The sequence below is a fragment of the Danio rerio genome, chromosome 5 (genome assembly GCF_052040795.2).
Source record: "Danio rerio strain M-AB ecotype USA chromosome 5, GRCz13ab, whole genome shotgun sequence".
Lineage (NCBI taxonomy): Eukaryota > Metazoa > Chordata > Actinopteri > Cypriniformes > Danionidae > Danio > Danio rerio.
The window spans coordinates 8849082-8871688 of NC_141025.1; the positions used below are offsets into that span (position 1 = coordinate 8849082).

The 22607-nt window shown below is 34.3% G+C and overlaps 1 protein-coding gene across 4 annotated transcripts in view; it reads right to left on the reverse strand.

The window, feature by feature from the left end:
- nipbla (NIPBL cohesin loading factor a) overlaps positions 1–19848 on the reverse strand; it is a 91131-nt gene extending 71283 nt beyond the window's left edge. For 2 of the 4 annotated variants that reach the window (XR_015490526.1, XR_015490527.1), the window contains exons 1-7: positions 19487–19848; positions 17455–17604; positions 12944–13109; positions 9096–9232; positions 3160–3271; positions 1437–1591; positions 1276–1331 (exon numbers count right to left, since the gene is read on the reverse strand). Coding sequence is in view for 2 of the 4 variants with exons in the window: in XM_087252813.1 (XP_087108939.1) it covers positions 1276–1331; positions 1437–1591; positions 3160–3271; positions 9096–9232; positions 12944–13109; positions 17455–17518 (690 nt within the window). In the remaining 2 variants the exon portion in view is untranslated. 4 annotated transcript variants of the gene reach the window in all.
- Positions 19849–22607: the final 2759 nt, after the last annotated feature.

Genomic DNA, 22607 nt, shown 5'->3' on the forward strand with positions numbered 1-22607 from the left:
GGGCAAGAGGGGAGTTTAAGTTCAGGTAGGTCTCGAGAACTCTCCTGCTTATTTATGGCTAATGACAAATTAAGGATTGCTATGGAGAGATATACTGCTGATTAAGAGCTAATCTACAGTGCTAATTTGGTTTGGTGAGTTCACCAATGTCGCAAGTTTTTGGACTGTTGGAGGAAACCAGAGAACCTGGTGGAAATCGTTGCAAGCATGGGGGGAACGTGTAAATTCTGCACAGAAACATCGGCTAGCCTGTTAGAGACTTTGACTAGTGACTTTCTTGCTGTGAGGCAACAGTGCTAACCACTGGGCCATTGTGCCACCCTATCAAGAAAAAGGGAGGAGGAGCAGGGGTGGAGAGGGGATTCTTCAAGACGGAGATGACTGAGCTAAGAAACTCTGGTTATTTATAGCGAGTTAGGAATTATCCGATTGGTGAATCATGTGTTAGCTAATGCGGGACCAGCTGTGGTCAATCATAAGCACGTGATCCTTCTCGAAATTAGTTTATAATTATATGTCACTTTTGGCGCAGTGGGTAGCACAATCGCCTCACAGCAAGAAGGTTGCTGGTTCGAGCCCCGACTGGGTCAGTTGGCATTTCTGTGTGGAGTTTGCATGTTCTCCCTGTGTTGGTGTGGGTTTGGTTCAAAGTCCAAAGACAGAAGTGCATATGTGTTAAGGAGTGTGTATGGGTGTTTTGCATTGGGGTTGCAGCTGGATGGGCATTTGTTGCATAAAACATATGCTGGATAAGTTGGCAGTTCATTCGCTGTGGTGACCCCTGATTAATAAAGAGACTAAGCCGAAAATGAATGAATGAATAAACTTCACTTAAAAATATTTTCCTTAATCTTTTTAACATGGAATAGGTCTTTGTACTATTAAGACTCATTTACACTGGAGATAGTTCACACTTGTCAACATTTAACGATTAAACCAAAGGTATGTATTCGTGCAGACCAATGCACAAAATGCCAGGCGTAAAAGTATCATCTTTAAAAAACACCTCACGCTTGTTTTTTGTTGTTGTTTTGATGCACCAGGTCAAAAACTTCTCCACCAATCAGATTGGCGAAAACAGAAACAGCAGTTACCAGATTGTTGCAGAGAAATATGATGCATTTCAACAGCAAAGATATTTTATCAATAAAAGACCCAAGGCAGCATTGACAAGTTTGTGCTCCTTAATGCTTCTGTGTGATATGCGATCTCTGCCTGTATGCATATGCATCTATGCAATGTATAAAAACAGCTCTAGATCAGACATCAACATACCTTATTTTCATGCACATTTCTCATGGCTCCTGGGATCATGGGACTTGCTACTGAACCTGAGGGGAAGAAGAAAAAAAAATGAGCCCAAGAACTGAATAAAAACCAGATGCATGAAGTTGCTATACAGGTCTTCCAGTGTGTGTGTGTGTGTTTGTGCACACCTTGCTGTAGGTGCTGGTGTTGACTATAGGCTGGAGGGTGAGGGTACTGTCTGTAACCAGTAGCAGGGCTCTGGGGGGCATATGGGCTGGGCACTGGACTGCCCTGCTGAGGAAGAAACCGTCCACCAGGACCAGACTGGCCCGGTACAAAATGCCTAAAACAAGGAACAGAAGAGGACATGGTCAACATTCTATTAAATCTATGAGGTTTACACTTCAAATCCAGTTTTATTGACCTTATTCTTCACATTTGAATTGAAACTTCTGGGCTCCGCTCTCATTCACTTCCATTGATTATTAGATGATAAAAACAGCTCGTTACACCGCTTGATTGGAAGCTCATATTTTCTTATTCTATTATTTTACTTTTTATGTATAGTCATGAACACACTTGTTTGTAGAGCAAGTAGTTTGACGATTTCTGGCATTTGCAATTCCTAGTCATGTCTCCCACAGGCAACTGAATTAGAAGTTCCAAAACAATCCCAAAATGTAACAAAGCAGTATACGGTCAATAACCCAACCCCCTTTGCCATCCCCTGGGCCCTTGAAACTCAAGTTGTAAATGTTGAAGAGCAGGTTATTTGGGTTTTCAAAGTATTACTTGCAGTTTGTAATGCCGTCATCCTTCAATGTAAACAGTCTCCAAAGTTGTTCATCAGAAACGTGAATGATTAAATCAAAAATACTGTTTCTTAAAAGAAAAAGTAATTTCTTAATCAACTTAATGAGTGGTTATATTTCTTGAATCTTTTACATGTTGTAAAAATACATCAACATGATCATAGGAATACATTTGCATAATCCCTGCCTGTCCATACGGACAATCTGAAAAAGGCATCTAGTTTCAGACCAGACAAACCCATTTCAAAAACAAAATTAATACAGAAAGTCCAATAAAAACAGACTTGGCCTGCTGACCAATCAACGCAGAGCAGGCTTACGAAGGCAGGAGTTTACAGACCTAAAGCCCTGAATTGATTAAAATTGATTGAATAAAGCTTGTATCAAAATCACTGCAAAACAATTAACATTAAGTGCATATTATAAAAAAATGACAACGTTTTTTTAAACTTAGATGCATTTAAACCTGATGTATGGGACTCCAACTCAATAATAGGACGCTTAAAAAAAAAAAAAAAAAAAAAACGTGCCCTGCTGTTTAAAGCACACATTTTAAAGGGAAAAGTTCAATTTTTTACATTATATTTTATTATTACTTATAATTAATATTTATATAAAATATATATTTATACTAATTAAATTACAACAAACTTTATTATTATTACTAAAGTAATAACAATCCATTGTGAAAGCAATGCTAACCATATATTTATTTTTTCCTTAGAATTGCATTGGGTGAATTCATACAAAACCAAATACACAAACTCACAAGTAACGTTGTCATTCAAATAGTGATGTCAAAAGTATCCAATTTTAAAAACATCAGTCATTTCCATTGAGCATGTTTACTCAATGACCAATCTAAGAGCGTGTTAAACTATGCTCAAATTTTTGTGACAAATTAACGTTTTTAAAAAAAATTTCAGTACTGACTGGCACTGAACTCGATACTTTGGACAACACTGCATTCAAATATGCTTGCTATAAAAATCCCAGCAGTTGTTTGCTAGCTTTTTACCCCGGAAAGCAACAGGACATTACACAAATAGAAGCTCAAGTTTATGCTTCACATGAATACTGAATTAGAAGGCAGACTCACCCAGAGGGACTGTGGGACATGGAGGCCTGCTGATAATTGGCAGAGGCTGGGCTTCCCTGCATGGAGCCATGTGTGATTTTATACGGCGGTGCCATTGACTGCTGACTTATACCTGTGAAAAAAAACAAGAATGTGAAAAACACAAAGCAGAAACCAACTAACATTGCAACACCACGTGGGAGGCTAACTGAATGTTTAAAGGCTGGACATACTCCAATTACTTTAGCTTCCCTAAGACGGAAATGATTCAGTCATTAAATACTTGCAATTAATTGACAATTTGAAGCAAAGAGTTATTAAATATGATGTAAATGTTCCAATAATACAAGTCAGTCATTAAATACTTGCAATAAATTGATACAATGTTAATTAATTTGAAATAAAATGTTACAAAATTGCGAGTCAGTCATTAAATATTTGCAATAAATTGATACAATGTTAATAAATATGACCTAAATGTTAAAAAATTTTGAGTCAGTCATTAAATACTTGCAATAAATTGACAATTTAAAGTAAAGAGTTAATAAATAGGATGTAAATGTTCCAATATTGTCAGTCATTAAATACATGCAATAAATTGACAATTTATTGCACAAAAAGTTATTAAATATTACATAAATTATCCAGTATTGCAAGCCAGTCATTAAATACTTGCAATAAATTGATACAATTTAAAGTAAGGAGTTATTAAATATGATGTAAATGTTCCAATACGACATATCAGTCATTAAATACATGTAATAAATTGACACAAATTAAAGTAAGGAGTTATTACATATGATATAATTGTTCCAATATTGTAGGTCAGTCATTAAATACTTGCCATAAATTGACACAATTTAAATTTAAGAGATATTAATTACATAAATGTTCCAATATTGCAAGCCAGACATTAAATACTTGCAATAAATTGACAATTTAAAAGTAAAGATTAATCTTACCTAAATGTCCCAATATTGCAAGCCAATCATTAAATACTTGCATTATTGCATAATTGAAATTTAAAGTAAAAAGTCATTAAATATTACATAAATGATATAATATTGCAAGCCAGTCTTTAAATACTTGCAATAAATTGACACAATTTAAATTTATGAGATATTAATTACGTAAATGTTCCAATATTGCACACCAGTCATTAAATACTTGCAATAAATAGACAATTTAAAAGAGTAATATTACCTAAATGTCCCAATATTGTAAGCCATCCAGTAAATACTTGCATTATTTATTCATTCTTTACTTTAGATTGTCAATTTATTACAAGTCAGTCAATAAATACTTGCAATAAATTGACACACTTTAAAATAAAGAATTATTAAATATGATGTAAATGTACCAAGATTGTCAGTGATTAAATACTTGAATTAAACTTAACGTAAAACAATATTAAATATTGCATGATTGCTCCTCTAAATTACTAAATGTAATGTAAAGGCAATATTATTGATAGATTTATTTGGTTTGTTTATCACTCATGCATTTTTGTCTTCACCAATTCCTTTACCACGTGGAAAAGTAATGCATGTTGCTCTTGTTTGTATTTTACATTATATTAAAGCTCCCTTATTTTATAAAAGGACTGCTTTAGGACACAAATCTATGTAGCAATCATACGAAGGAATAATTTGGTTTTGTTTCTCTTTTCTGTCAAAAAAAAACTTTACTCGTTGCTCTAACTGCATCTCACAAGGTCAAAAACATTGTCTCTTTCTGTAGTCCTTATCATAAACATGTTCTAGGAGGGGGGGGGGTGATATTGGACAACAGCATTCTTCCAGCAGACATACAGCTGAAGGTAAAATCATTAACCCTCCTGTGTATTTTTTCTTTTTCAAACATTTCCCAAGTGCTGTTTAATGGAAATAACCTTTTCAACATATTTAAAAATACATAGTTTTAATAACTCTCTCACCTCTCATCTCTTGCAAGCCATTTCTCCTGCAGTCATACCAACACTGACTCACATAATTAACACATCTCTTGGTTTATTTCCCACTTCATTTAAGCAGGCTAGGGTAACCCCACTGCTAAAGAAACCCAACCTGGGTCAAATGCTACTTGAAAACTACAGACCGGTATCCCTGCTTCCATTCATGGCCAAGATTCTGGAGAAAGTAGTGTTCAATCAAGTCCTGGACTTTCTTACTCAAAACAATCTCATGGACAACAAGCAATCTGGCTTTAAGAAAGGCCACTCAACTGAGACTGCCCTGCTCTCGGTCGTGGAGGATCTCAGACTGGCTAAAGCAGACTCTAAATCATCAGTCCTCATTTTGCTGGACTTGTCAGCTGCTTTTGACACTGTCAACCACCAGATCCTGCTATCTTCGCTTGAGTCACTGGGCGTTGCAGGCACTGTTATTCAGTGGTTCAGATCTTACCTCTCTGACAGGTCATTCAGGGTGTCTTGGAGGGGAGAGGTGTCCAACCTACAGCATCTAAACACTGGGGTACCTCAAGGCTCTGTTCTTGGGCCACTTCTCTTCTCCATCTACACATCATCTTTACGACCAGTCATCCAGAGACATGGATTCTCCTACCACTGCTATGCTGATGATACTCAGCTATACCTCTCTTTTCACCCTGATGATCCCTCGGTTCCAGCTGGCATCTCAGCCTGCCTGTCAGACATTTTACACTGGATAAAAGATCATCATCTTCAGCTGAACCTGCTACGCCATAACTTTTAAATCTAGATGGATGGGGCAACCATTACTGCATCCAAAATGGTGAAAAGCCTTGGAGTAACGATTGATCACCAACTAAATTTCTCTGACCACATTTCTAGAACTGCTCGATCTTGCAGATTCGCACTCTATAACAGTGGTTCCCAACCTGGGGTCCGCGCCCCCCTAAGGGGGGCGCCAGAGTTCACAGGGGGGGCGCGGGAGAGGATAAGTATTGAGGTAGAAAAAGGCATAAAAATGCTCCACTATTATAAAGGACTTTGCAATTAATCGAAAATCCGATTTAGATTTCGGTTTCAAACGATTATAAAAAAGCATTAATCGAGATAAATGGTTATTGCATCATATTTTGCCACGTTCCAGTTGTACACGTGTTGCAAAGCGCGAAAGAGCTTATGTGTGTGTGCAGCACGATCCCGCAGTCAGAAGCATGCGGCTGGTCAGCATTCACTTTCATTCACACACTGAGACGAGCAGAGGAGCGCAGACATCTAAAGTCATCTTAACGTGAACGCTTTAATGGTCAAATAGGTGTCAAAACGCGGTGTTTAGTGATTATTTACATTAACCCTCATTTGTGTAATAAACAAACGAGTTGAGGATCAAAAGACGTGAAAGAGAAACCATTAAAGATACAGCGCGCTATAATCCTTCTGCCGCCTGTTTTTATCATTATTAAACAAACATAACAAGAAAACCCTCGCTGGTCTTGACTGAAGGACTGCTGTAGCTAAAGTGTTTTTGTTACAGTGAAGATGCTTAAAGCACAGTTTGTTTCATATTTTTATTTTATTCTATTCTATTTATTTCTCTTTCCTTTGCAGGGTGGAAAATAACTGTATGTATACAGTTGAAGTCAGAATTATTAGCCCTCTTGAATATTAGCAAACCTTTTCCTGCCCAATTTCTGTTTCATGGAAAGAATATTTTATTAACTTATTTCTGAACATAATAGTTTTGATATCTCATTTCTAATTACTGAGATTTCTTTTTGTCTTTGCTATAATGACAGCACATAATATTTTACTAGATATTTTTCAAAATACAAGCATTCAGATTAAAGTGAAGTTCAAAGGCTTAATTAGAGTAATAAGGCAAGTCATTATAACGGTAGTTTATTCTGCAGACAATCAAAAATATATATTGCTTAAGGGGGCTAATAATATTGACCTTAAATTGGTTTCAAAATATTTAAACCTTTCTTTATTCAAGCTAAAATAAAACAAATAAAAGAAAAAAATATTATAGGAAATACTGTTAAATTTCCTTGCTCTGTTAAACATAATTTGGGAAATATTTATATATAAAAAAAATAAAAAAAATCTCAGGAGCGCTAATAATTTTGACTTTAACTGGCAATGGTTTTGAATAATCGTGATTACAATTATGACCAAAATAATCGTGATTATGATTTTTCCCAAAATCGAGTAGCCCTACTATTATATATGTATTTTTAAGTACCAAAAAAAAAATATCTTAACACATACTTAAAATTCCAACATAATAGTGAAAATAATTAAAATAAATAACTTTAAATAATTATTTAAATTTTGCTCACTCGCGCAATCTGCTTGTCAACGTGTCGTAAAGGCAAAATCAAAACAAAAATGGCAGACAAACGTAATTGCAGTGATTCTTCAGAGGCGAAGAAAAAGATTAGACAGTATGACAAAGCCTACCTAGATTTTAGTTTTATTGAAGGCCAAGACAAGTTAAAACTGATTAATTAATATTTTCTATACATATTACTATATATTAATATTACACAAACACACACACACACACACACACACACACACACACACACACATATATATATATATATATATATATATATATATATATATATATATATATATATATATATATATATATATACACAGTACATATGTGTGTGCGTGCGTGTGTATTTATATGGTGGGGGGGCTCCAATGTTTGTATATGTTCATGGGGGGGGCCCCAAAGAAAAAGGTTGGGAACCACTGCTCTATAACATCAGAAAGGTCCGACCCTTCCTATCTGAACATGCAGCTCAACTCCTTGTTCAAGCTCTTGTTCTCTCCAGACTGGATTATTGCAACTCTCTACTAGCCAGGCTTCCAGCTAACTCTATCAAACCTCTTCAGCTGCTTCAGAACGCAGCAGCACGAGTGGTCTTTAATGAACCTAAAAGAGCACATGTCACTCTGCTGCTCATCCGTTTGCACTGGCTGCCAGTTGCTGCTCGCATCAAATTCAAAGCTCTGATGTTTGTCTACAAAGCGACCTCTGGCTTTGCTCCTCCTTATCTGCTCTCACTTCTGCAGATTTATGTGCCCTCCAGAAACTTGCGTTCTGTGAATGAACGTCACCTCTTGGTTCCATCCCTAGAAGCTAAGAAATCATTTTCCCGAACTCTCGCATTCAATCTGCCCAGTTGGTAGAATGAACTCCCTAACTGCATCAGTACGGCAGAGTCAATCGCTGTCTTCAAGAGAAACTCAATTATTTAGTCTCCACTTTCCTTCCTAATCTGCAATTGCCACTCTGCTTATACCACTAACGGTACCCCCCCCCCCAAAAAATCTTACATTACTAATGCTTTGCTTCTTAGACTTTACACACCTGAAACTTGCCTACAGCACTGATTCACAGTTGCTCTTATAGTTGTGTAAATTGCTTCCTTGTCCTCATTTGTAAGTCGCTTTGGATAAAAGTGTCTGCTAAATGACTAAATGTAAATGTAACTCATTTCTTTTATCTTTGCCACGATGACAGTACATAATATTATACAAAATATTTTCAAGACACTACCACTCAGCTTAAAGTGACATTTAAAAGCTTAATTAGGTTAATTAGGTAATTTAAAGTAATTAGGCATTGTTAAACAGTGGTTTGTTCTGTGGACAATATAATAAAATATTGCTAAAGAATTATTGTTTACAAACTTAAAAACTGCTTTTATTCTAGCCAAAATAAAACAAAAAAGACTTTCTCCAGAACAGAAAATATTATAGGAAATACTGTGAAAAACTTCTTTCCCTGGTAAATATAATTTGGGAAACTTAAATAAATTATATATATATATATATATATATATATATATATATATATATATATATATATATATATATATATATTTTTTTTTTTTTTTTTTTTTAAATCACAGGAGGGCTAATCATTTTGACTTTAACCTTACATGATCACTATGAGCTGTGGAGAGGAAGATTAAGAATAGCCGTAAAGTATATTTGTAACGACTCTTACCCGCTTGGGCCGGATACTGTGGAGTGTTTGGTGCAGTCTTATTCCTGAAGATGTTAGGGTTTCTGGACATCAAAAGCTGCAGCAGCACTGGCACATCTCCCTCAAGCTCATCACTGCCCAGGCTGTCCTTCAGCTCTCTGAGGAGGAAAAAAATGCTGCACTTTATACACTCTAATACCACTGAAAAAAGTGCACTGAATGACTATAATTTCTAATATGCACAAAATGCAGAAAGATTGATAAAATGCAATTCCAAAAAAAAATAAATAAATAAATAAAAGTAATTTTTAGTGTGTGTGTGTGTGTGTGTGTGTGTCATATGAAATGTGGCAAATTTTAGATGAATAAATTAAAGGTGGATGTAGGCCTGTCATGATAATAAATATATCAATCACACAACACATGGACATGACCTCAATCATTTTTGGCGAGGCACTATATATTGGTCATACATAAAAACCAGCAACATTTTAGCTGATTGTGCAACATCTCTATCTCCAATGGAGATGTCAGTGTCAGTATAGTTAAAAAAACACACTATAGTATTTACTATAAATTACTATAGTATATTCTCATGTGGGTGTCTGACAACTGAAAATAGATCTGGTAGCAGACGTCGCAGCCTCTGTTACTTTTTACATTGCAGGATGTAGGATATGCGTTTTTACATCCTGATCCCAACGCCAAATTATTAAATTATTAAAATAACTATAAATGAATGACAGTACAAGCTAGGGTACAAGCTAGGGCTGAACAATATTGAAAAAAATTGCCAATGCAAATTTCTGTTGTTCAATATATTGCAATATGAGCAATTTCACAAGATGACGTGAGTAACTTCTGTTTAGAAAATTATTTTGGGATTATTTTGTGGGTAAGTGTATCTGCATAATATATACAAAAGAGATTAAAGCACAAATGAAAACAAGGGAATAAAGACAAAAGTAATACTATTAATTATTAACTTCTAATTTGAAGTTCAGAAACTCAATAATCAAATGTAAAATAACACCATATAGTCTTCATTGTATAAATAAACAATTAATATTTGCTAACGTGCCAGACTTTGTAATTTCTTGCACCTAAATGGCTTAAATTCACTTGAAATCTTACAGTTACAGGCCTTCAAAGTCCCATGAAGTGCTATGCATTGTGCATTTTTTATTCAAAGTTTGATGTAATCTCAAATTAAACATGAAAAAGGGTGGGACAGAGTAGCTCCTCCCCTTAAAAAACATTTAGTTCTTAGTCACAGCTCTGCCAATGAAGAGTTGAGCTTAAGAGCATCAAACAGGAAGCGTCTTAAAGGGGGCGGGGCATGTCAGATACTAAAGAGCATTTGATTGGTCATTAGATTTGATGAGAAACTGAGGTTTGAGGTGGAAGTGACAAACTACTTTAGAACTTTATATCAGGTTTATATCTTCTAAATGTGAATTTGTCAATGTCACTGTTTTGTACCACACAAGCTAATAGATATCCTGAAGAATAACATACTGACATTAACATCTAAAAAACTTTATTTTAATTTGACTGGAGCTTTAAAAACACATCCAAATCAAAATATAATCCTTATATTAAACATGACACTGCAGATCCTGTGATGTGACTTGCAGATTACGCACATTACAATATTGATGCTGAATACACAATTCAAGTCAGAATTATAAGTCCCCCTGTACGTTTTTCCCCAATTTCTGTTTAAGCAACATTTCTAAACATAACAGTTTTAATAACTGATTGATTTTATACTAGTATAGATACTAGTATTTAGCTTAAAAAAACCACAAATAGCATTTTGTTTTTTTATCACAGCTCTGCCAGTAAGAGTAGTTGAGCTCAAGCATGTCAAATAAAAAGCATCTTAAAGGGGACGGGGCATGTCAGATACAAGAGAAATTTTGCTTGGTCTGAAGATTTGATGAGAAACCAAAGTTTGAGGTGGAAGTGACAAACTACAAGCTCCAGAAGTTTATTTCAGGTTTATATCTTCAAAATATGAATGTCAATGTCATTGTTTTGTAGCACAAGTTATTATTTTAATTTGACTGGAGCTTTAAAAACATATCCAAATCAAAATCCTTCATACTAATGAAACCTATAAGAGTAAATCATCTTATATTAATCCCAACATGACATTGCAGATCTTGTGATGTGACTATTGCAGATTACACACATTACAATATCACTGTCACTACTGAATATACAGTTGAAGTCAGAATTGTTAGCCCACAGTTGGGGCTGTGCAATTAATCGAAAATCCGGTTTCGATTTCGATTACGGCTCATAACGATTATGAAAAACCATTAATCGAGATAAACGATTATTCCATCATATACCGCCTCCTTTCCAGTTCCACGTGAAAGTGACTAAAAAGATGTGCTGTAATGTAACTTCTGCAGCATGGGATGCGCATCATTCATATTCTTAAAAGCGCGAAAGAGCACGTGCTGTTGTGTGTTTGCGTGCTGCGCTTAGCTTCGGACAGGTGTTGTGTGCGTGTTTCTGTGTGTCTGTGAGCGCTTAGCCTCAGACAGCAGAGCACACGCACATCTAACGCCATCCTAATGCGAGCGCTTAAATGGTCAAATACATGCACGGTGTTTAGTGATTATTCATATTAATCCTCATTTGTGTAATAAACAAACAAGTTGAGAATCAAAAGACACGTGAAAGAGAAACCATATCGGAGCCGCACTGTTCTTAAAGTGACAGCGTGCGGTTTTCCTGCTGCTGTTTTTATTATTAATCAAACAACAAAAGGACAAAATTCACTCGCTGCTCTTGACTGAAGGACTTTTTTTCTTACAGTGAAGATGCTTAAAACACAGTTTAAACAGATTTAATAGCTCATTTCTAATAACCGATTTCTTTTATCTTTGCTATGATGACAGCACATTATATTTTATTAGAAATTTTTCAAGATGCTAGTATTCAGCTTAAAGTGACATTTAAAGGCTTAAATAGGCAAGTCATTATGTAACAGTAGTTTCTTCTGCAGACAATCAAAAAAATATATTGCTTATAGGGGCTAATAATATTGACCTATTAAAATAGGTTTTAAAATATTTAAACCTGATTTTTTTTCTAGCTGAAATAAAACAAATAAGCCTTTCTCCAGAAGAAAAAATATTATAGGGAATACTGTAAAAAATTGCTCTGTTAAACATAATTTGGGAAATATTTGTATATAAAAATAAATTCACAGAAGGGCGAATAATTTTGACTTCAACTGATAATCGTTTTGAATAATCGTGATTACAATTATGACCAAAATAATGGTAATTATGATTTTTCCCATAATCGAGCAGCCCTACCCACAGTATATTTCTTCCTAATTTGTGCTTAACGGAAAAATTTTTTCAACACATTTCTAAACATAATAGTTTTATTAACTCATTTCTAATAACTGATTTATTTATCTTTGCCATGATTACAGCACATAATATTTGACCAGATATTCACTCGTATTCAGATTAAAGTGACATTTAAAGGCTTAACTCGGTTAATTAGGCAAATCACTGTATAACGATGGTTTGTTCTGCAGACTATCAAAATTAAATTGCTTAAGTGGGCTAATAATATTGACCTTAAAATTGTTTAAAATAAGTTAAAAACTGCTTTTATTATAGCTGAAATAAAACAAATAATCTCCAGAAAAAATATATATAATAGGAAATACAGTGAAAAATTCCTTGCTCTGTTAAACATCATTTGGGAAATAATTGAAAAAGAAATTCACAGGAGAGCTAATCATTTTGACTTGGACCGTATATATTGTGTAGCCCTTGAACAAGCATGCAGAGGTGTGGTGTATGAAAAAAAGCCAAACGTAAGCAGAAACTCACATGTGCTCCGTGGAGACCTGGCTGAGGCTGTTGGCGAGCTGAGAGACCAGAGTTTCATCCCTGCAGCCCAACAGATGCCCCACGTCCTCAGCTACTCGCCCATTGTACAGCAGGCTCTTAGTGGTGGTGCCCGGTAAAGGGGAGGGCAGGGGCAGCTGGTTCAACACTGTACACACAAACACAGCACAGTAAGATTAAGCTTCTTTATTACAAGAAATCTCAGGGTAGAAATCGAACAGCCGCCTAAAGTGCAGTCAAGAGATGCACACACAACCTCTTTATAGCCCATGAATGCAACTTAGCAGCTAAGCTTGAGGATAATACAGACGCTGCTGCTGCAGAAGAGTTTCACTTCAAATACATGCATGTTTCATTTGTCAAACAAATCAGAAAACTATTGAATTGCATTTGTATCTGTTGTAAATAACCAAAATGTACATTCCTAAATAATTAATTCATCTGTCATCATCATTGCACAAATATGTGCTTCTAATGTTGTAACGCTTGACATCAAAACAAATACTTCGAAAATTACTATTACAGGGTTTCTATAAATCAAATTTAAGACTTTAAGACACTTAAGACCATTTGGATTGAAAGTTTAGAATTATACAGGGTAAAAATATCTAACTGCTGTTGTGAATTGTATCTCTTTGCAATAAAAAAAAAACCTAAATAACTTAATATAAATATAAACTTAATATAAAAAAAAAAGTTGAGATGGATTATTGGTAATTGGGTGTTGGTCCGACTGGGTAGCTACACTTGGACATAGGAATTAAGACCTTTATTATGATTAAATAAAGCATTCTATTCATGATAAAAACAATATATCAACAGTTATAAGGAAAATCTTATTGCTTTCTATATGTTTGCACTGTGCACAGAAAATAATGTAACTGCATCATAGAGTGCAAGAATACGTGATTCAATTGCTTAAAGCTAAAATTAAAATGTGCATCATTACGTACTTAAAAAATACTTTTTTAAAAATTGCTTGTGTTTTTGTTTGATTTTTGAGAAACTAAATTGATTGACAAGAAAAGACATTTACAATGAAAAAAAGTAACTTTTAATCTGTTATTTCCGTTTTTTGGAACGATATTGCAAAAATCTGATACTGCAATATTTTTTTCTGCAATTAATTATTGCAATTTGAATACAGTTTCACAAAAAGTTTTCTTGGTGGGGTTAAAAGTATTCAGGTACAGAAAGTGAATAATCACATTGCAAAACATGCTAACTTTTTTTATTTGTTTTGTCTCTTTTCAAGACCAAATATCTGAAATTCTTAGATCAGTGGTTCTCAAATTTTTTTCATCAAGTACCACCTCAGAAAAAAAATAGTCTCTCCAAGTACCACCAAAAAGAGCAGTATTGAAATACAGTAGTATAGTAGGCCCAGTAAAGCAGCTAAAACTCTGCACAGTTAAAAAATGTGGCAAATTACCTCAGAAATATAAGCTATATGTCATATATGGCATATTATATACATCATTTTTGATAAATTTTGAAATATATGTAGCATGTACATGACATATTTCATTCCTCCGCGTACCACTAGAAGGAAGCCCGCGTACCACTAGTGGTACACGTACCACAGTTTGAGAACCACTGTCTTAGATCAAGTAACAATATGGTTTTGTTTTTAACTTCAGAAGAAATAGATCAAAATTAAGACTTTTTCCTTAAAACAGCCAGTGAGGGCAAGTAAAAGCTTTGTTTATTGTATTAATCATATAGATTCTGTGTAAATACAGTAATTAAATACATTTCTGTAGCTTTGAGTCAACTGTAGTTTAGACTCATCATTGCATATCTTGCGATGTGACTATTGCGAATGCACACATTGCGATATCGAAGCTGAAACAACATATTGTGCAGCCCTAATTTAAAGCATTAGAATGATTTTCTAAAGGATTATGTGATGCAGCTTTGTATTAAAGTTATAAACATGAAGTGATAGGTCACTCAAAAATGAAAAGTTACTCACTATTTACTCACCCTCGAGAGGTTCCAAACCCCGTGTGAATATTTCTTCTGTTGAACACAAAAGAAAATATTTTGAAGAAAGCTTAAAAACCTGTAACCATTGACTTCCATAGTAAAAAAAATAGTATGGAAGTCAATGGTTACAGGTTTTTAACATTTTTCAAAATATCATCTTTTGTGTGTTTAACTGAAGAAACTCATAAATGTTAAAACCAAGTATAGGGTGAGTAAATTATTTCAGAATTTTAATTTTTAGGTGAACTATCCCTTTGAAATTATTTTTAAATAGAAAAAGTATTTCAGAAATACATTTCATAAGCATAAGAAACTAAAAAAAAAAAAACTTTCTAAACATTCTGTAAATCTAGGAATTTATAACAACAACATAAATTTATGTAGACAAATGCATTTTCACTTAATGTTGCAAAACAGATCATTCATAATAATTGGCATATGATAAATAAAATGTAAACAAATAAATTAAAGATCAAGAAAATTAGCCTTTTTGCCGCATATCACATTTTTACAGTATCTACAGATGAACTGCTTTATCACAGCTAATAGGAAAAGCATAACATTTTAACTGCACACTTTTTCCCACAAGAAAATATCCGCATGACTTTTAACGCTGTTGCACCCACAGTTTTATACAGGGTTTCCCCAAGTCAAATTTAAGACTTTTTAAGACTATTATGAATGATATTTCAGACTTAAAGGGCAAAATGCTAAGTGTTTTTTCTAATGGCCAGTAAAAAAAATGTTTACCCTCTTAAAATTCATACACATATTTTTGCAAAAATATACTTTTAAAACAAATGTTATTGTAAGAAAGAGAACTAAACCAAGTTGCTAAATATAATAATGTAATTTCCGTTAAACATTTTGATGGATTTTTTATTGCACTAATTGAGTAGCTTCACGTGGACTATGGAAAATTAAGACGCATTTAAAATTATTTAAGACCTAAAACACCATAGTTTAGTGAATTTAAGACTTTTACATTTAAAATGTTGTTTCTTAATTTAAGACTTTTAAAACCCTGCAAACACCCTGTTATATGGGAAAGTTTTTCATAGCCTTAAAATATTATATTTAATAGGACTAAAAACAATCATTATCTCAACAGAAATTGATGTGTAATCAGGGATGAACCGATAATGATATTTTTCCTGATCTGGATAACAAATAACTAACTATATTTGAAAGCCGATAACCGATATACAAGCTGAAAAAACAAAATCTTGATAAAAAAAAAATCAAGTCAAAAATAAAACACAGAGTGGACAACTTGTTATATTTTTAAACAATAACTGTAGCAAAACATAAAAAAACTTCCAGAAAACATCTAAATCTTTCGTTCTCCTATACGAGTCGTTTGAAAACATTTCTGATGCCGTTTTCCCTTTAGCATAAACTAAATGTCACCAGTCAAAACCCTCATGGCCAACAGCAAGCATCTGAAGTAAAGCAACAAGTGGAAATAATGCATAATTAATCATCTGATTTTTTTTTTTTTTTTATCTGGCCAATAACATTACAATTTTCATTTATTGGCCAATACAGATAAGACCACTAATAAATCATACAACAAACTGAAGCATCGTTAAGTCTAAAGTGTACAGAATATATTCATGACTTTATCGGGAGTCACACAGCAGAAAATGCCATCAAGCAAAGAAGTCACTTTTTTGTACAAAGAAGTAAAAGTATTCAACATATGTATGTTTTGAATGTAGAAAAACACAACGAATAGTCACTAAAAAGTCAAGTTTTTAATTGTATAGTTTTACATTTATATTTACTGACGAATTAACTAGGGCCCAATGATGCAGAAAACATGAATGGGATTGTGGAATCCAGTCATAAAAACTGAATTAACATTATTATATAGTAAGCTGACGTAGTATTGATGAATAAATCTAAATTTCCCCTAATCATTCCAGATCATCAAACTGCAGAAAGACCAACTGAGAATAATCTCTGATGTTGAGCATGTCTGTGTGATTAAATACATTATTTCAGAAAACAAATATTATTAGTATTGTAGTTGTTGTATAGCTATTATTATAGTTATTTTAGAAATAATAACTATTTTACCAGGAATAAAACTGAATAAAAATGTAAAGATTCCTTCAAAAGGGTTCCTGAAAACTCAACTTACAGAAAAAAACTCCATTAACTTACACTGAAACTTGTTGCAATTACTTTTTTTAACCATTACAATGTAATCCAAAAAAATTAAGGGAAAAAGAAAGGAATAAATAAATGAACAAACAAGCAATCAAACAAACAAATAAATAAAAATCACAAATGGCATCGTTTATAAATTGTTCAATAAAATATTAAAGAATGTAAACAGTGGTTTTTACGCTTCAAAACAAAGGACTGCGATGTTTTGCATGGTTCCTGCAACTAAAACAAACGAATGGGATATTGTTTTTAAACCAATCCCGCTGAAAAAGTGGGCGGAGACTGCAGACAGACGAATGAAGCATGAGTAATCTGATGCATGTACTTACAGTCAGTGAGACCAGCGATCCCAGCAAGGGTTGTAATGGGCACATGTGGCATGTCCCCATTCATACTGACGGCTGGGCACAGAAGTCTAACGCACACAGAGATCCACAGAGATATTTATTCGCTGACCATCCCTCACATCTCACTCAATCCTAAAGAAAGGGGAAAAAATGTTTTAGTGACATGGGATTTCATCTTACAGGCCTCATTTGTTTTGTACGGAGTTCTTCTTGAATAGATTAACATAACTTTTACAGTCATTTATTAACAGACACTATGCTTCCTGGCAGAATCCACTCAGACTCACTGTCTGTAACAGGTGTATTGATTTCTATGTACACTAGTTGCCACGTAGAGAAGCATTATAAGAGACAGATAGCATCTACAACAGTGCAGACAGCCTGATGGACACACCCACTGGACAGACAGAAGATGAACTGTGGACACACCCCTCTCTGTTAGATATGCAAGCACAACCCTGTCTCCCTCAGGGGACCAATGACAGCTGGGAGATGGACAGCGCATTGTAAGCACAAAAAATGAGATGCAAAAAAATCAACTATTTTACACATACACAAAACAACATTCCACATAACCGCTCAGAAATCAAGACGTGTGTGTTTGTGATTAATAACAAATGCAAATTTAAAAGTGTAAACAAACAATCTGTTTTCAAGAGAGGATGCTGAGGGTATCCACCAAACGCATTTCCGCATCCGGGCTATTTAGGATTCATTAATATTCATGAACAATTTGCATGTGGAAACCGAATTCGGAAGGTAAACAGTCCAGTGCTGGTGTTTGACGGGCAGATTACGATGCAAAAGGAGGATTTTGTGTGTACTGGCCCTTTAAATGCCAATACTTCACTTGTTTATATTCATGAATCCATTCCGATCACTTACACGCAGGTTTTATGACCACAATCGGCGGTGAAACCAACAAAATGCATTATTTTATGTTAAAAATAAGTCATCTGAAACTAAAACTGCACATTTAGGAATGATTTCAACATCTAACGCAATTATATCTGTATTTGTCTTTCAACAAACAACAAGGACGACTTTCAGTTTGGATAAAGTTCTAATAGCGTTTGTATGCCCAATAAATATCATTATAACCTAAATTGCTAATAAACATAATATTAAATGATCGAGCAAGTCCTACAACAGAACGAAACATCACATCTCTACAAACAGGCTGGCACAAAATGCCCCAAAACACAGTGTTGACAAGTCGATCACCAGAGAGAGGAACCATTCATCCTCAAAGCGTTTCGCTGACGTTTATTCAACCGTAATGACTCAAAACATGACGAAGATAGCCAAGTTACGAACACCAGAGATCGTAAATATTTACCATAACAAACGTTCAAGCCGTTCGTAAGGTTATCCTGAGATGCTTAGAGATGATTTCGACTATTAGCAAAGCGTTAGCTCGGGACTTAATAGATTCCTTGCAGAAGCTCGCTAGTTAGCATTGCTCTGATCTGATAGGCGAATTCGTACAGAAACCCGAGCCGCTTGTGTTCTTGTTTTTTCAAATAGCAAATTGAGTTTTGATATAAATAACAGTCTGAGAGCACTTTAGTCGTTTAGTCAAAACAAACGATAGCCGCTGCTAAGCTAAGCTAGTTCGGCTACGCACATCTTTCTATCTCCCCTCGCGAACAATAAAAACACTTTTCGCTTTCCTCCATTCTTTCCCCACTTTGTACATCACTCAAAGAAACGTTTTCGTGTTATTACAAAACACGTTAGATATTACAAAACAACCCGTCAGAGTTTCCACACAAAAACAGTCGCCCGTGTTTGTGTCGCGAGGCCTTCTGAAGCCTCGGACTTGACGCACGAGCGCGACGCCGGGTCACGCGCTTCCCGCCACGGGGGCGCGCCGGAGGAGAACCACTAGCCGAGCCGTTGCGACGTTCGTCTCCGTTCCGTCGAGAAAAAACAAAACGTAAATGTGTCGAAAACGTGGTAAGAGAGCGCGAAGATTGCCTTAGGAGAATTTATGACAGGCTTTCATATTTACCTTAGCTTGGGGTAACTTCAAAGAAGAAAAAATAAGGGGACTGTTGTTGGGATGAGAGGCTGGTAGTCGGTCTGCTGTAAGTCTCTGGCTCCCCCTCTCTGCTATAAAAAGATCAGCGCGGGCTAGCGGGGTTTGTTTAGCCGAGCCAGCTAACAACAAGCCAACTCTATCTTTATCTGGGGTGGGGGAGGTCAGGCTTTCTCTCATCGCACTTTTAAAAACATGAAACGGGATGGAGCACACTTTTAATTCGGCCGCGTCTTAGCTCGTCGCCTGGATGCTCGGGAAACACTTTAGCGTTGCGCCTTTGTTTGCCAACAAAAGCCCCACCACTGATGCTTTGTGGCTAGTCAGAGGGAATTGTAGGTTGACCGGAAATACAAATATTAATAACGTGATTGCACAGATGTGCTGCGGACGATTTCCAGTCTGTTTCTCCGTCGGCTGCGAAAATTAATTTAATACTTCTTTTTTCAATTGTGTATTTTTGTAATCCACATCAGTATACATGCAATAATGACAATATATCTAATAAACACACTGTAAATGCTGGGTTCCACACAATTCCTTCATGTTGTCCCAACACAAACTGATTAAGTTAATTTAACTGTTTTACAATTTATGTAGATTCGACATAAACAATTAAGCTGCCCCTAAAAAAAAGCTCAAGAATTGTGTTGTTTCAGCACATTTTAAATAAGTTGTTATATTTTGAATGCCTTTTTATTTCTCTCTATGTAATCTTTATATATATATATATATATATATATATATATATATATATATATATATATATATATATATATATATATATATATAATTTCTTCTGAATGTACTCAGTTAAAATAGTTGAGTTACAAAATACCCCAATATATAACCCAACTATAGGTTATTAAGGACCTTCTCAACTATGTGTTGTTTTAACCCAATGTGTTGGGTTATTTTGATAATGTGTTTTTTTTTCCATTCTGGTATAGCTATTTCTACTATTACTAGTACTACTATTAATTTTATAATTATGGCTGTGTAAGTTAATGACAGACAGTTTTAAAAAATTTTGAAAACCCTGCATTTCCAGAACATTTTAAGTTACAGACACTTAAGCGTTTTTCTCATATAGATTGGCTGTGAAGTATCATCAATAATAAAGAGTGCTGGTGAAACAGATATAAAAAAAAACAACACAAAGAGGCAATTTGATTATATATATATATATATATATATATATATATATATATATATATATATATATATATATATATATATATATATATATATATAACGCAAAACAACATTACGCACACATATTAATACATCTGTTCTTGTTCAGCTAAATCAATTGACTGAATTTTAACCCAATTGGTTGAGTTATTAAATAAAAAAAAAACCCAATAAAGATTAAAAATAACCCAACAAAGCACTAAATATTTAACCCAACTGTTTGAGTTATTAATAAATAACCCAATAAAGGTAAAAAATAATCCAACAAAAGCACCAAATATTTTAACTCAACCATAGAATTAAATAAATTACTCATTGTTTTTAGAGTGTATATATTATGCATGATCCATTACTGATAACAAATTACATGATGAAAATAGTTGTCAGTGCTGTAATCAATCAGAGAGGATTTTTGATTGGACTAATTTTAAATAACTTTAACATATTATATGTAAAAGCTGGCACAATTTTCATAATTTACTAAATAAATCAATAGAAATCTTATGAAAAGCACAGGGCAATAAACACGCTTTATAAACAGGCCACTTTATGCATCGAATAATGAAATTATAGACAGATATTTTTTTTAATTTGACAACACAAATTTAACTTTTGTTATTAAACAAATAATTAAAACAAATAAATGATTATCAAACATATCAAATATCACATTACGCCAGGTGTTCCCAAACTGCAGGTAAATTATGAAAAGTTAGTAATTATTCATTCATTCATTTTCTTTTCGGCTTAGTCCCTTTATTAATCCGGGGTCGCCACAGCGGAATGAACCGCCAACTTATCCAGCACGTTTTTACGCAGCGGATGCCCTTCCAGCCGCAACCCATCTCTGGGAAACAACCATACACACTCATTCACACTAATACTCTATGGACAATTTAGCCTACCCAATTCACCTACATGTCTTTGGACTGTGGAGGATACCCACACGAACACGGGGAGAACATGCAAACTCCACACAGAAACGCCAACTGACCCAGCCAAGGCTTGAAACAGCAACCTTCTTGCTGTGAGGTGACAGCACTACCTACTGCGCCACTGCGTCACCCAGTTAGTAATTAAATAATAAAAAAAATGCAATAGGATTAAATTATTTTATCAAAATAAAAACACCAAAATGTGTATACATGCATCACATGAACAATAAATAATCAAACCCAGGAGCATGGCATTTTCATGACTATTCTACATGGTGAATAATCAAAACTGCACAATACAACAGTGAATCTTTTAGAAATTAAAACATAATAAGAAAAAAACAGAGGAGGATAAAATTTCAAATGACTTACAGCCATCTGATTATGCACGATTTAAAACAACTAATTTTAATATGCATTTTTGTAATCCAGATTGATGTAATCATTATCCAGCACTGCCTCTATATTCTAATCAATGGTGTATCAGATCTAACCTGACTATGTTGTTTTCTTTTGCTGTATAGTTGAAGTCAGAATTATCCCACCATCCCCCACCCCCATTGAATTTTTACATTTTTCTTAGGTTTTCCAAATAATGTTGAAAAGTGCAAGGAAATTTTCTCAGTGTGTCTGATAATATTTTTTCTTCTGGAGAAAGTCTTATTTGTTTTGTTTCAGGTACAATAAAAGCAGTTTTAATTTTTTAAACACCATTTTAAGGACAAAATTATTAGCCCCTTTAAGCTATATATTTTCGATAGTCTACAGAACAAACCATCGTTATACAATAACTTGCCTAATTGCCCTAACCTGCCTAGTTAACTTAATTAACCTAGTTAAGCCTTTAAATGTCACTTTAAGCTGTATAGAAGTGTCTTGAAAAATATCTAGTCAAATATTATTTACTGTCATCATGGCAAAGATAAAATAAATCAGTTATTAGAAATGAGTTATTAAAACTATTA